At 41.9% G+C, this 14,945-nt stretch overlaps 1 protein-coding gene across 2 annotated transcripts in view; it reads left to right on the top strand.

Annotated features, from left to right (window-relative positions):
* MED13L (mediator complex subunit 13L) overlaps positions 1–14,945 on the top strand; it is a 203,718-nt gene that overhangs the window by 175,477 nt on the left and 13,296 nt on the right. For both annotated transcript variants that reach the window (XM_075110712.1, XM_075110714.1), the window contains 8 exons: positions 223–402; positions 1,986–2,209; positions 2,811–3,003; positions 4,989–5,433; positions 6,902–7,121; positions 9,991–10,179; positions 13,034–13,257; positions 13,726–13,868. In XM_075110712.1, the coding sequence (XP_074966813.1) occupies positions 223–402; positions 1,986–2,209; positions 2,811–3,003; positions 4,989–5,433; positions 6,902–7,121; positions 9,991–10,179; positions 13,034–13,257; positions 13,726–13,868 (1,818 nt within the window). The remainder of the gene's footprint in view (positions 1–222; positions 403–1,985; positions 2,210–2,810; positions 3,004–4,988; positions 5,434–6,901; positions 7,122–9,990; positions 10,180–13,033; positions 13,258–13,725; positions 13,869–14,945) is intronic.

Here is a 14,945-nt window from a genome sequence, read left to right as displayed (position 1 = left end):
CAACAGTAACATTGAAAGGGATGTGAAAAGGGCTGTGATGACAGCTTTATTTCAGTAACGTTTTCATAAATTCCCACATTAAAGGCTGTTAAGCTAATTAGAGTTGTACAAACGGGCATTGTGAAGAGCAATGCGAAGGAACAGTAAAGCAAAAAATACTGCCGTCTCAAAATAATTCTTCTTGTTCCTCACTGAAAATGATTGCTCCTTTGTCGTTCGCAGTATTGGATATCAGCATGCTCTCCTCCCAGGACGTGGTGCGCATGCTGCTCTCGCTACAGCCCTTTCTTCAGGATGCTATCCAGAAGAAGCGAACGGGAAGGACCTGGGAGAACATCCAGCATGTGCAGGGACCACTCACCTGGCAGCAATTCCATAAGATGGCAGGACGGGGAACCTATGGTACAGATACCGTGTTATATGCCAACAGCTAAAATTAAAGCCTAGTTTTCTGGAAATGTGCGCTTTCTTCTGGAAATACATTAGAACAAGTGGGCTCTTTAGGGAGCTCCACACACGCCCCCCACCCCCCGCCTCAAATGCCTTAAAGGCTTTAATACTGTCGTGGAGGTTTTACCCTTCCAGACTGATGAATATTGAGAGTGCAGAAATGCTGGGTGAGGATCAAACTCCTGATCTGAATCTCTGTTTTGGCTGGTACTGAAACTAGCTGGTGTATAAATAACATGGAGAGGAAGCTGTTAAAGTTGTACCGAATCAAACCCGGGGAAGAGGGGTTTTCTGAGCTATACAAATACAGAAAGAGCAGGTATGCTTTCTCCACAAAGAGATTTGCTTGTTCTAAGGTTTCCCATAGTCTTAATAAGAAGTTTCAGTTTAAGTATCCCCTGGCTATAAGTGACACTTCTGGAAAATACAGATTAGAAAATAGATTTTGTATGTGCGTATTTGCAAAATAATGACTGACCTTTAAACACGTATTTCTTGCCTGCAATTTATTTCAGGATTAACCGATACAGTCTTGCTTAGTTGTTTGTTTTTTTTTTTTTCCTACAGTTCCATTGTGCTTTGCTTTATTTCCTCTCTGTTGGTATGTAATATATTGCTGCTTTCCTCTGTGGCTAGGCCAACTTGCGGTAACTACAGTTCCTGCCTAAAGCTATTCTGCTTCCCGAGGAGTACCTCTAATCTAATAATTTTGCCAGCGTTTGTAACTTTAAGAGTTAGGATTTGCCAATTGTTACCAGAGAATAAAACCAAAATTACCATATAGTAAGTAGCAGAGCCTTTGATACAGATTCAGTAATTTTTACTGAATGTTGACTTTTTAATAAAGTTGGATTATATTCTGCAGAAACTACTGGGTATATTTTTGCTTGAAACTTTCAACAGTATTTCTTCCAGTGAGCACAGTGTCTGGAGATACCAGGTTAGCCTGGGGGTGATCCTCTCAGCTGCGACGGCAAGTGCTCTGGAGCGCTTCCTATGGAGAGGAGCAGGAGGCAGCTTTTTAGGATTATGCTAACTTTGCCTAGTACTACATACCTGGGAATAAGTTTGCCTAACCCTTTTACATAGTGGTTTTGCACAACCAGGTGGAGGCAGATGAAGAACTGTAAACCGGGATTTTATGTATTCACGTTATTACTGTTGGTCGAATAGGAGCTCGTGAGATGTGGCTGTGGTTATGCCAAAGTAAAACCGTGAGATTAAGCCTCGGGAAGGGCAATGCATGGATTTACAGTACTCTGAAAGAATTTTTATGGCAACTTTCTAGTCAAGTTTAAATGGTGAATATTTTTTTCCAAGCAAAAAGCCTGTGGGAGAACGTGGGTTTCTCGGGCATGTTGCAGCCTCGGTATGTGTTTCCACAGTACGGTCAAACTTATAGGAAGCTCAGCACGGCGAGGGATTCGCTATTGCCAATTTTCCTGTACAAGAACCCGCTTCCTGGTACATCAGAGAACCCACTGCAGCTAAAACAGTTACTTTAACATTTTTTCTTTCTCTTTTTCTCTTTGAAGGCTCTGAGGAATCCCCTGAGCCTCTTCCGATCCCGACTTTACTAGTGGGTTATGACAAGGACTTCCTGACAATCTCTCCGTTCTCCTTGCCGTTCTGGGAGAGGCTGTTGCTAGACCCATACGGGGGCCATCGGGATGTCGCCTATATCGTGGTGTGTCCAGAAAATGAGGCCTTGCTCGATGGAGCCAAAACTTTCTTCAGGGACTTGAGTGCTGTATACGAGGTTGGAAAGAGGAACCACACTGAATTATTTCTTCTTAAGTGTCACTTCTGCTCTACTGCATGTTCACTGGGAGAAATCCAGGGTTTTTAAAGCTACAGTTATTTGAATAAGGATATCTTTCATTTTGAGGACTTTCTGCACTTTCAGAGTCCAAGAATGCTATCTAATGGAGTTATACTGGGGTTCTGTGTGCATTTCAGGGTGTTTGTTGCCATCTGCTCTTTCCAGTACACATTCTCTTATTTTACAGAGAATATAACACAGTTGCAACCTAATGCATGAAGGCCCAACCAAACTAAAGAGCAAGGAATATAGATTAGAAGAACTGATGCTTTCATGTAACTGCTAGGCTGGAGATAAAACCACTTCCTTTTCTTAGCATGCGCATAGTGTACTATTGAATATGTAATATGACTCTGTAACCTCAGTTTGGCTGTAAGTGCAGTTCAAGTTAACAGATAAACGTAGCCTTTCATTCTTATAGTTATTAAGAAGCCACCAGATGTGCGCTGGTAACAAAGGCTTTATGCTACAAACCGGTCTGCATAACTTGCTCAGGTGCTTGGCACCTAGTTACAAGCATTTTTCCTTTCCTCACCAGATGTGTAGACTTGGCCAGCACAAACCAATCTGCAAAGTGTTACGCGATGGGATTATGCGGGTGGGAAAGACTGTGGCACAAAAGCTAACAGACGAGCTCGTGAGCGAATGGTTTAACCAGCCTTGGGGCACTGAGGAGTGCGACAATCATTCCAGACTCAAACTTTATGCGCAAGTTTGCCGGCATCACCTAGGTAAGTCCACCACGGTTCTAGCAAGGCTGTTTCATTTTCTGTAGGTATTTTAGAGATTATTTGCAGTAGGTGGAAACAGGGCTTTTTCTTAAGGTATGGATTATGACTGTTTAAGAATAAAAAAGGTATTATGAGGCTTTGTCTTAATTTCTTCATCTTTCCATGTTAAATTGGCCTACTTTAGAAAGTGTTGTTGTTTATCAGTCTGGTGACCGTGTCAGAGATTCAAAAGCCAGTTCTTACCTCTTTAGAAAAGGCGCTTTGTGTGTCTGAGAGATGTTCTGCACAAGACTGACTGTATAAATTGATCTGGTTTAGATGCTACTGATACGTGTCATCACACCAGTGTGACAGAACGGCATAGATGATGCCTTCAGGCATAATATTTATGTGAGAGGGGAGTTCACTAAAACTCTGCAAAGGAAGAATGAGCTGACAGAGGTGAAAAAGAGAAAGGAACAGTATCCTTGATGGCTGGGGCCTCGATCTGCTGGGTGTGGATACTTGGATCCACATTTCCCTGAAGCATGGTCTCCTCTGGACCTCACGTAGGCTTATTTCCATCCTGAAACAGTGACACATTTTAAAAGATCAGGTTTTTGGGCGTGTTGTTTTGTTATGGCAACCTGCCGTATTTGTTCCTTTATAACATACTGTCAGGTGTGCTTGTCTCATGAAGGAGTGTAGAATGTAAGAACATGAAAGGGTATAAAGTTTGGGCTACTGTCGGAAGACTGGTCCTGGCTGAGCCTGGATGAGTCCCTGGACTTATCTCACATTGCTCCCAGATTTCATCTGGGGAGGGACATGGTGGTTCCATTCCAGAGTGGATCCAGAGGCAACAGAACGTGTTGGGTATATGACTGCGAAATGGGATCTTAGTACAAGACACAGACCCATCCAACACGTCACTGGAAATACATTTGCTGAGGCAGTGCCGGTCAGCAAGACAGGCAGTGATCACAGAACACCAGCCACGTAAATGTTTCATGCTTGACCTGAAATGTGCAAACTAATTTTTTTGTTTCAAAATAGCCAGGAACTTTAAAGTGGTTTCTTGAAAAGTGCTTACTCCCTTTGCTGTGGAGAAGGTGTGACACTTCTTAAGTCTGCTTACTTTGAGGACTGGTGGTCTGGTTTTGGAAAGAAGTTTAAGCAAACACATCAGCTGGGCAGTTCTACAGACTGCTGAATACTCGCCCCATCCTTTGAGGAAGGTTTGGCAGAACAGGCTACGACTCATCTGTCTGAAATGACCCTCATGTTGCCTCATGCGGCCTGCCTTTACTTTTAATTTACCACGGAACTGGGAGGGAGGAATTATTACACTACTTAACATAAATACCCCAGGCTTACATGCAGAAATATGTAGCATGTGCACAGCCAGTTGAGGAACTGGGCTGTTCAGCTCACACCTGAGGCATCTGGCAGGGGCAGTGTTGGAAACGTTGCCTGCTGGCAATTTACCACCTCTGAGAGTAAACAAATAATAAATATTCATTTACTTATTTTTTATACATTTATTACTTAAAAATAATCACACTGATATCTCTTCTGATATCGAGGAGCAGAAATAACTATATTAAAGTTTGCCATCATTGTAGCTCAGGTTAAAAGGACTTTTAGATTTTCAGTTCGACAAAGATAACCTGTAGTAAATTGCAGACCTGAACGCTATATAAAGCTGTTATCGCAACACAATCTAGCCAGAGATAATGACGTGTCAGTAGCAACTTCGATTCACAAGGCTCCGCAAAGTCAGTCCTGTTTTTAAAGACGTTTGATTCATATCAGTTAGAAGTGAAACCCTGAAGAATTGATTCCAAAGTAAATATTTATAATGGAGATTATATTCACTTAGCATCTGTATACTCTTAGAAGATTCTAAAAGCACAGAAGATACTCTATGGCTTTATGGTTGACGCAGTTCGCTTTGATCTGACAGACTGTCATTAATCTCCTTTCCTCTTTATATGCTCTTTCAGCACCTTACTTAGCCACTCTGCAGCTTGACAGCAGCCTATTGCTGCCACCTAAGTACCAAACCCCAGCGCCAGCAAGCCAGACACAGACAGCACCTGGGAACGCTGGACCTGTACCCTCAAACTCAACATGTCTTTCAGCTGCTGGGGCACCACCAACAGGCAATTCTTTTAACTCCACGCCCAGCGGTGGGACCACAAGCCTTCCGGCAGGAAGTAGTTCATCCTCTGGATCCTCTGTGCCACAGCTGTCAGCATCTTCTGCAACACCCGGCGTCAACCAGATGACCACTACCTCTACTCCAGGGTTTAGTGGGAACATTGGTTCAGGGCAAAACACCAGCACTGGGGGAAGCACAGCAGACCGCTCGCAAGGAAGCACAGGTCCTGGAGGAGACACAGAATCGGGCCAAAACGTACCACAGCAGCAACAAGAAGGACAGGAAGGGTAGGTTATTCAAGTGCTCAGATAATGCAAAGTACTGCTAATTAAATCCACTGTTCTCCTGTTTTCATACAACTCATAACCCTTAAGCCTTATGTAGATCCTTGAAAGGAGAGGACCCTCTGGCGTGTGTAGTGCTACTGACCAGCTGCAAATGGAGCGGGGCCCATTTTTATTTGTTTGTAACAGTTACTGGTAAAGGGGACTTGGAAAAAACCAAACCTCCCCTTTTTCTTTGCAAGAAGCAAAGCTTGACTCAGCTGCGCGACTGTGGGTGTTGTAGTGGCGTTTGAGGTACCCCACCTGGCCTGCATTTGCAGTACAAAAAACCCACGAGGTGTCTCGCAGGCGCCGAGCCGTGTCTGCTAGCTCGGTCTCACATGTGTCAGCTACTGCAGGATATCTCATGTGGCACTGAATGCCTCTGGCCGTGGGCAGCTCGATCACACCTGTAATGCTAACCGATACAAAACGCAATGCAAGTATTTTTTCCTAATTTTCTTGCATTGCAAGTACTGTTTTGCAAGCAGGGATACTGTGAGGTCAGGAAACAGGATTATGTTGCTGTTACTTCAAAATAAATTTTAGCAGCACAATTTTTTTTAAAGACTTCTTTATAAATAGTCATCCATCAAACATAAAAATTAGGAAAAGGTTTTTTAACATCTTATGTAAGTAAATTCTTGAGTGAACATGTTTTTCATTACTCCCATAATAATGCATATTACTAACAGTCATGATATATGTTATGGAGTTCCTGTATCTTAAGTGAAAAGCCCACATCCTGTTGTACTTCGGGTTATCCTTAAGACATCTGTTCGCTGGATCTATGCAAAATACCATTTTATCAGCTGCAGCATGGTTTCTGACCAAGTAAGTCTGAGCTGCTTTTATCACTTACAGATGTTGAGCCTCCCGTTCATGGCTGAGGCATGGAGGAGTGTTTTACCACGTAAAAAATGTTCAGTTGCTCCCTCCATTACCAATGGAACCTTCTCTGTAACTGCACAGAGGACTTCAGTCTCCGCGGATATTTCTTCAGCGCTTTTCCTCAGTTCTCAGTTCCTTCAATCCCGCTTCCCTCCTACCTCTCCCAAAAGAAAACCCTCAACAGCACCACAAACCAGGCATGCACAAACATAAAAAGAAAACTCACAGAGCTAATATTAGTCAACTTTTCCATATTCTTCAGACATAATCTATTCTGATTGCATTAAATGAGGTGATGTTAGACTTCATGGTAAGTATCCGTAATGCATAATTAATAACAGGTATTTTGGATTAAGAACTGCTGTGAGTAGAAGTCGTCTCTCTGTCACTGTTGTCATGTTTTTCAGTTTTGCCTCTGAACATGAGAGTCGCTCGGTATGCCCCTTTCTCCTCCTCTGCTCCAGCCTTGCACACCTTTACAGAAAACCAGTGATTAACGATTTTGACTTGCCTGTGAATCTAACGACGTGTGTGTCTGTAGTGTTACAGAGAGGGAGAGAATAGGGATTCCCACTGAACCAGAGTCTGCGGACAGCAATGCCTATCCTCCAGCGGTTGTCATCTACATGGTGGATCCTTTTACCTACACTGCAGATGAAGAATCTGCCTCAACCAACTTTTGGCTGTTAAGTTTGATGAGATGCTACACAGAAATGTTGGATAACTTGCCTGAGAATATGAGGAATTCTTTCATTCTCCAGGTAATTCTACCTTCCTCTATATATCTTCACACTGGAGGGCCATTCTATCACAGCATACTTGCGATACATGTGCTATGCTAAAAGATACAAGATGGAAGATAATATATAAAATTTAGGTGACGTTTACAAATAATTTTGTTGACAGTACAAGGCTATATATTAAAAAATACTTGCTTTTTTTTTGATGAGGGTATTCATTTAAGGCAGCCACGGTATTCTTGCATCAAATCTGTTGCATGGTTCTAGCAATCGTATCTGCTCGATGCTTCCTGCAGAGAGGTTTCAATTATTTAACTTGCAGCTTGGGTTGCCATTGCCAAAAAATGTCCAGTTGCTCCTTTGATGGCTTTGCATGTTGAGTTGTTTGCTTTTTATATTCTCTTGACTTATACCGTTTAATCCAAAAGAAGTATGTGAAACCAGGCATTTAATGCATAATTTCACTATTGTGTTGTTATTATCTGCTTCTTAAAAATAATTTAGTATGTAACTTGGTGTATAATAATAGTTACTTGCTATGGAATTACTTCAGAATCGAATTGGTGTAGTCAGAAGCAGAGCTTGGCCTGTTGCCCAGACTGCCTGCATCTTGCCATGCCTCCTCTTTCACAGTGGCTCAGTCTAAATAAATGGGGGGAGAATGGGAGGCCGGACGTTCCCGGCTATGCATGTACGTGTGCAACACATGCAAGAAGCAGCGTGTGAATAATTTCTATATACCTTATTCATGTATGCTCAACTTGGCTTGAAAGGACTTTAATTTAAATGATTAAAAAAAAGAATTACAAGTTACTCTAGCGTCTCAAAGTGGGCACGGAAAACGTTTGTCACTTTTGGTAATCCTGACCGCATCGTTCCCTGCAATGACGGGGGAAACTGTCACCGAAACGTTTCAGGCTTGGGGATGAACTGAAAATCAGATTCACGACTTCATATTCGGGTAGGCTGCAGGCAATTTAATTGATTCAGACCGGAAGATACTAAAGAGAAAACAGCCACCGATATCACTGATATATGTCTGAAATACGGGAACACGCGAAACTGTAGATTGAAATTGTATCTCAGTCTGTATAAGACAACAAATGGGCGTAGCAACTCTTTCTAAGTACTGTTTATTTTCTGGGCACTTACCATTTGTTTCCCAAAATATGTGGCATTCTGCCAGTTTCAGTAAAAATATTTAACAGTTTTCAATAAGTAAAGGGTAACAGGATATAGTTACCAGCACAATATTCTCACAGCTGTACCATAGTCTACACAAATATACAGTTACTTCAAAATAAATCAAACCCAAATGTTTACAGATTTATTACAATTCTTATGTAGAATGGAAAAGCCCAGCTCCTGAAATTCTTGGATACAGAAGTTGTCTTTTAAAAACACACGGTCACATTTAGTAAGTAGAATATGCTACCAAAGTAACGATGGCTCAGGCAAGAACCATAGAGTAGTAAAAGTTTTGTGATACTGAAGTTTTATTACTGCTGAAAATATTTGTCAGAAGAATCTGCTTGGGTCTCGTAGTGTCAGATAGAACATAAATATTTTGTATTGACATTTCTGCTCCAAAGATCTCGCTGCTCAAAAGCAAATGTGTCCACAGCCATGAGTAGGGCATTGTATTTCTCAACACGACATTAAAAAAAAAAAGAGTTTACAGGGATTTAATTATGATTTTAAAAAGTATTTGAACTGAAAAGATTATTTTTGTTATATTCTCTTTACTACTGAGGAATGTCGTGTCATTTCTCCTTCATGTTCTTGTTGTGCAGCTGGGTCTTAACCACCAAACTCAAACCTCATAGGCAAATCTTACTGTGGTTCTGTTTCTTGCTGGTCACACATGTAAATTTAAGTGTCTTCCTTCGCATTACTTTCTGAAACAAATAAAACTGAACAGCAGCATAAGGTTGCTGAGGTTCTGCTGTCTGCTAAATTGAAAAGGAGAAACAACCACACACATCATTATAATAGAAACTTAATTCTGCTCTCTATGGTCGTCTTTAAGAACGACCCCGTGGTGCTGATTCCCACACGAAGAGCAAACAAATGCTGATTCTAACCACAAACTACGGACCAGACCCGCCTCAGCGCAAAGTTCAGAATACTGACATTATATAGTAAAGGCTACCTGCAAAGGAAGGTGTTGATCAGGAAAACACTTTTTAAAAAATTAAAGGTGTGTGAATATTGGTGTTTGGTTTCACACCGAGTATTAAAAAAATTGAAGTTAGAACTACCCCCAGGCTTTAGGGTACTGCTTTTAAAAGCCACTAGTAGTTACTGGTTGTGGTACACTATGGGAAATGTTATACATGTAATTAATTATGTGCCCTTCCCAAATTGCCATATGAATGAAAAGTGGACTTCAGAAAAATAAGACTTGGCTGGGAAAAAAGATGTGGTTTGTTGTTTTTGGTTGGGTGATTTTTTTGGTTTCTCAACTCAGCGATGTTTGTATCAACGGAAACCAGGATTTGTTTCGTTTCTAGTAAGCTGTGTTAGTCAGCTTTAGAGCAGTATCATAACTCAGTTATTGTTATTATCGTATAAGAAGACTCTCCCGTTGTAGTGGACAGTAGGAGTTTTAGCTTTCTGGGAGATTTTGCAACCTTAAATATATCGTTATAATGGAAACAGCGCCTTCGTGTCAGGGAACGTAGCTGCCGCTGAACGCTGCGGCCATTCACGCGACAGGGCGGCCGCCCTGATGGGGAGCTACGGATACTGCAATGCAAATATTTGAATACCACATACAAGGCGTCACGGTTGTTAAACGACTAATGAATGTGTGAATCTGGGTTGATATGAATGAGCACAGCTCTTGAAGACTTTTGCTCATGGTTTATTGTTTATATGAATTATATAGATTGTGCCTTGCCAGTACATGCTGCAGACAATGAAGGATGAACAGGTTTTCTACATTCAGCACTTGAAGTCTCTGGCGTTTTCAGTGTACTGCCAGTGCAGGAGGCCATTGCCCACACAGATCCACATCAAGTCTCTCACAGGCTTTGGGCCAGCTGCCAGCATTGAGATGACCCTCAAAAATCCTGAGGTTAGTACTGGTGTCAGGAAAATGAAAGCCTGCTCATAAACTGTACCTGCTTTTCTCACAGTAGAGAAAATACTTTTAGGAGAATTTTTTTTAAGACAATGACAATATAAAGGGAAAAGGTAAGCTAATACTGAATAGAAAATAGTAAGAAAAACATCAGATTACTCGCTTTCAAAACATTCTAAGCTTCTGGTTTTGAGTTGTAAAGTAAAAGGTTGAAGTTCAGTGCAAAAGAAGAGAAAATGTGTGCTGTTACTTGCGATTCGGAGGCATTTTGTCGTTTTAGTCTATGGCACTCCCGCAAGAAAGTGTTTATGTCCAGTCTTTATATTTATATATATATACATGAAATAAGTTCCTATGCCTAATTACAGACATTATATTAATTCTCTGAGGTAATGGAGAAATCCCCCTATTTCTGTGGGCTTATCTTTCATCTGTTTTTTTAAATTCAAGCCCTCTTTCTGGAATTTCAGGGGTTTCAAAAGAAGAATAATCCATCCTACTTTCCATGAATGTTTTTCATTCTTTGAAAGATAACAATGACTGTTTTATTTAGATTTAATGGACCAACTAAACACTTAAACACTTACCTTGGGATAAAGACGTGCTTGTCAGGGTTTAAAAACCTAGTTTCAAAATCATCAAAAAACCAACCTATCAGCACATTTCATTACTCGGGTAAAACCATAAGCTCTCACTGAAAATTTCTAAAAGCAGTATCGCCCCAGGCGTCTCCTCTTCACATTCTCTCCTCATGCTTCCCTCAAAAAGGTATCTGTTCAGCAGGATGGATTTTGCAGCAAGTTACAACAGTCACACTTCAAGCTATTTAGGTGTAAGGGGAAGAGCAATAAACTTGCAAGACCCCTGCAAGCATCTCCCTCCCTTTAATTAATGTTCCTGCGCTGTTGCCAGGCTGGTGCACTTCTAGAAAGTGACATAAGCAGAAATACGATACCCCTTAATGTCTCTAAGAAAACACTGTAACTTACTTTCCTCTAAGCTGATTAACTTGCACTTTGTGTTTCGTGCTTAATTTCCTGAAGGTACAAAGGACACCAAAAAAGGGGCAAACGTGCTCATGAGCAGCTTGCATTTAGCATACTTAATTCATCAGATGTCTACTTTCTCCATTTAACGTCAGTTTGCTCTCAGTCTGTGCTGCAGATTTCCAAACTTTGCCTGAAAAATTAAGAAAATGCCCTGTTTCTGAATTATTGAGCATGTCTGGTCAGGCCCATAATGTTTTTTCTTCAGAGAAGTATTTATAAAGCAAAGATGAGTTTGGGGCCAACCATCTGGAAGGCAGCTTTGCAGGAGAAGACCTGGAGGTCCTGTTGGACGAGGTGAATGTGAGCCAGCAGAGCGCCCTTGCAGCAGAGACAGCCGGCGGCAGAGAGGGCTGCGTTCGGCAGGGTGCTGCCGCTGGAGCGAGGGGGGCATTATTCTCCTCTCCTCGGCACTGGTGAGGCTTCACCCGGAACATACTGCCTCTGGTTCTGGGCTCCTCAATACCAGAGACACAGACATACCGGATCCGGCAAATCCAGCAAAAGGCCACAAAGATGATGAAGGGACGGGAGCGTCCGGCAACGGAGGAGGCACCAAGAGAGCTGCAGTTGTCTGGCCAGGAGGGCTCTGAGTGCATAAATTCCTGGTGGGAGGGAGTAAAGCAGATGGAGCCAGGCTCTTCTCGGTGGAATCCAGTGATGGGACAAGAGGCAGTGGGCACAAATCGAAATGCAAGAAATTCCATTTAAACAAAAAAGCACAATAAATTTTTTTTACTGTAGGAGTGACTGAACACTGGCACTGGTTGCTCACGCAGGCTGAACATCGCCGTCGTCAGAGACGACATCCAATATCTGTATGTGGGGATATTCAGAGTCCCGCGCAACCTGCTCTCACGCTTTGAGCAGAATTGGGCTAGATGACATGGGGTCTCTTCTAGTCTCAGCCTTCTGTGACTTTGATGCCTTTTTTTTTTCTTTTCCTTTTTTTTTTTTGTTGTTGTTAAATAACAGATGGATTTAATAACGTATTGCTGTCAGAGTCTGCAGGAGGACAGCATGTGTATTATTCACAATAGTAATTTGTTTCTGCTTATCGTTAAATGGTGTTGAATGGCCTTGATTTCTTATAACCTTTCCAAGTTGGTTTTCTCATGGGCGAGGGGGAGTTTGTTAAGGAGGAGCACTTCACACGTACAACAGATTTGTGGAATTATGGAATCATAGAATCATTTAGGTTGGAAAAGAACCTGGAGATCATCGAGTCCGAGCAAGGTTCAGTTTCGAAATCCAAAGTATTTCTGAAATTAAACTGTGCAGTATAAGACTTAGGATTTCTGGCATCATGGCTGACGTTCACAAAAGTATGTTATACCTAATGCCTGGATAGAAAACTGACCCAGAGTCTGAGGTCTAGCTGAGTCCTCAGTACCTCACATCAGATCGTGCTGTCCGTTGTTCTGTAGGTAGTGTGAGACGGGTGGAGGTGAGCAGATGCCATCAATTTTAGCAAAAGGATATACAGAATAACAGGCTTAAACTCCTGACTGTTTCAGACATTGGTATCGCCCCATCCAAAGACTATTCTCATACCTTAGTTTCCCTGTATATAAAAATTAATCCTTAGGTAAGTTTTAGAGGGCATCAGTTTTAAGTGGCAGAAACAAATGGTCTACAACCACCCTTTCCCAACATCTCTCTTGACTAAAAATGCCTTGAATTTTGAATATATTGTTTCAAACTCACATTTTTCTGCACTCGCTGCCAATCTGTGTTTGTGTGTTTCTTGCGTTAAATAGTTTTTGATAAATCTGCTGATGACTGTGTTGACTTTATTGCAGAGGCCCAGCCCAATCCAGTTATACTCTCCTCCTTTCATACTGGCACCCATCAAAGACAAACAGACAGAGCTGGGAGAAACATTCGGAGAGGCCAGCCAGAAATACAATGTGCTTTTTGTTGGATATTGTTTGTCTCATGACCAGCGTTGGCTTCTGGCATCCTGCACTGACCTTCATGGTGAATTGTTGGAGACCTGCATAGTTAATATTGATTTACCAAACAGGTAGAAACTTTTATTTTTTATGTTGTATCTACGTCTTCGGTTGTCATCCCTCACTCTTGTGAAGTTTCTTGCACATCCCTTCTAATGGTGTTTCCTGCTGATGGAATTATGATGATGTTGCAGTGATAACATTTCAGTTTGCACTTTTATAACTTAAAAATTGTAGAGGGAAAAAGTTCCTGTGTTACACTTGTCTTACAAATGCTACCTCTGAATCTCACCTTCAGGAACAGCTGGTATGTTGCTCAGCATATTGACACCTCTCGCGTGTCACTGCAGTAACAGTGCTGAAAGCAGACACATACTGTTTCTGCTTCTTGTTAGTAAAAGTTAAGTTAGGCACTGCACAGAACTGCAAGAACTCCTGTAGAGGGTAAGCAGTGAAAGAGTTATATAGAACAGAAATCTGAATATTGTCCTTGAGTCTCTTCTTACCTTTCCCCCCCACCTTCCTTCCTTAACCTCCAGGTCAAGGAGGAGCAAGTTGTCTGCCCGTAAAGTTGGTCTGCAGAAGCTATGGGAATGGTGCATTGGCATTGTACAGATGACATCGCTGCCTTGGAGAGTTGTCATCGGGCGGCTCGGCCGCCTGGGCCACGGAGAGTTAAAAGGTATGAAATGTCAGGGCTGTCGCTGCCTGTGGAATGAAGACATGGCCTTAGCATGCAAGGCAGAATGACTTACAGATCCGATCACAAACCTTTAAAGCCAGATAACTGAGAGGGATAATCCTACCCTGCACTGAATCTTTGTGTTGGTTTGCGTAAGCAATTTTCTTGTTTGTACGCTGGGTCTGACACTGCTCCCTCGTGGCTTGGGGATGTTGTGTGGATTAACTAGTATTTGCACGGTGTGTTTCCAAGTGGAAGTCATGGGTTTCGTCACATGTTAGAAAAAGATCTGAACGACAGTTATGCTGTCACAGAAATAGAAACAGGACTCGGTTCTGATTCCTAAACTTAAACATAAACTAAACAAAAAATTCTTGCAAGAAAAGTTACTGAACCAAAAAAAAAAAAAATCAGTTTTGTGTGCCACACAGAAAAAATCAGCTGTTAATCAGCGTTACCCGCAATAAGGTACTCTCTGCAGCCTGCAAAGACTTGCCCCGATTTAGCATTCCTGACAGCTCTGTGGGAACTTAAAGGGAGCTCTGGAGTGGCTTAGGTGCAGGTGCCCAAGTCCAACAAGGGTCGGCACTGCTTCACTTCACTTTAAATACATGCGCTGATTTAAATGCATGCCTTCATCATCTTTTCTTCCATTTCTAATGGCTGTGGCCACTACTCAGGTTTTGTCTGGTAACTGATTGGAAGAAAAATGGGATTCTGAGAGGGTGGTCTGTGTTATCCTATCTGCTGAGTTGGAACATGAAGATAAATTAGACAGGAGGATAAAGATATTTCATAGGTGTTTGTCCTTCTACATTAATAACTGAAGGAGGTGTGAATTCCTCTGGTATTCATACCACATGTACCGTACATGTACCTGTAAGAGGTTCTAGGTTTCATGAGATGGGAAAAAAAATTGAAAAACCGTGCACAATAAATAACAATTCAGTCTGAAAGCACAAAGAAATACTCTAGCGGGGGGGAAAAAAGCAGTAATGAAATGCCGTCTCCCGTATAGGACATGTGGGGAAGAAGAGCCGTTGCCTGCCCCGGCACGGAGTTTGGTATCCATCACAC

The sequence above is a fragment of the Phalacrocorax aristotelis genome, chromosome 15, assembly GCF_949628215.1.
Source record: "Phalacrocorax aristotelis chromosome 15, bGulAri2.1, whole genome shotgun sequence".
In the NCBI taxonomy this organism is placed as follows: Eukaryota; Metazoa; Chordata; class Aves; order Suliformes; family Phalacrocoracidae; genus Phalacrocorax; species Phalacrocorax aristotelis.
This window is presented reverse-complemented; position numbering and strand designations above follow the sequence as displayed.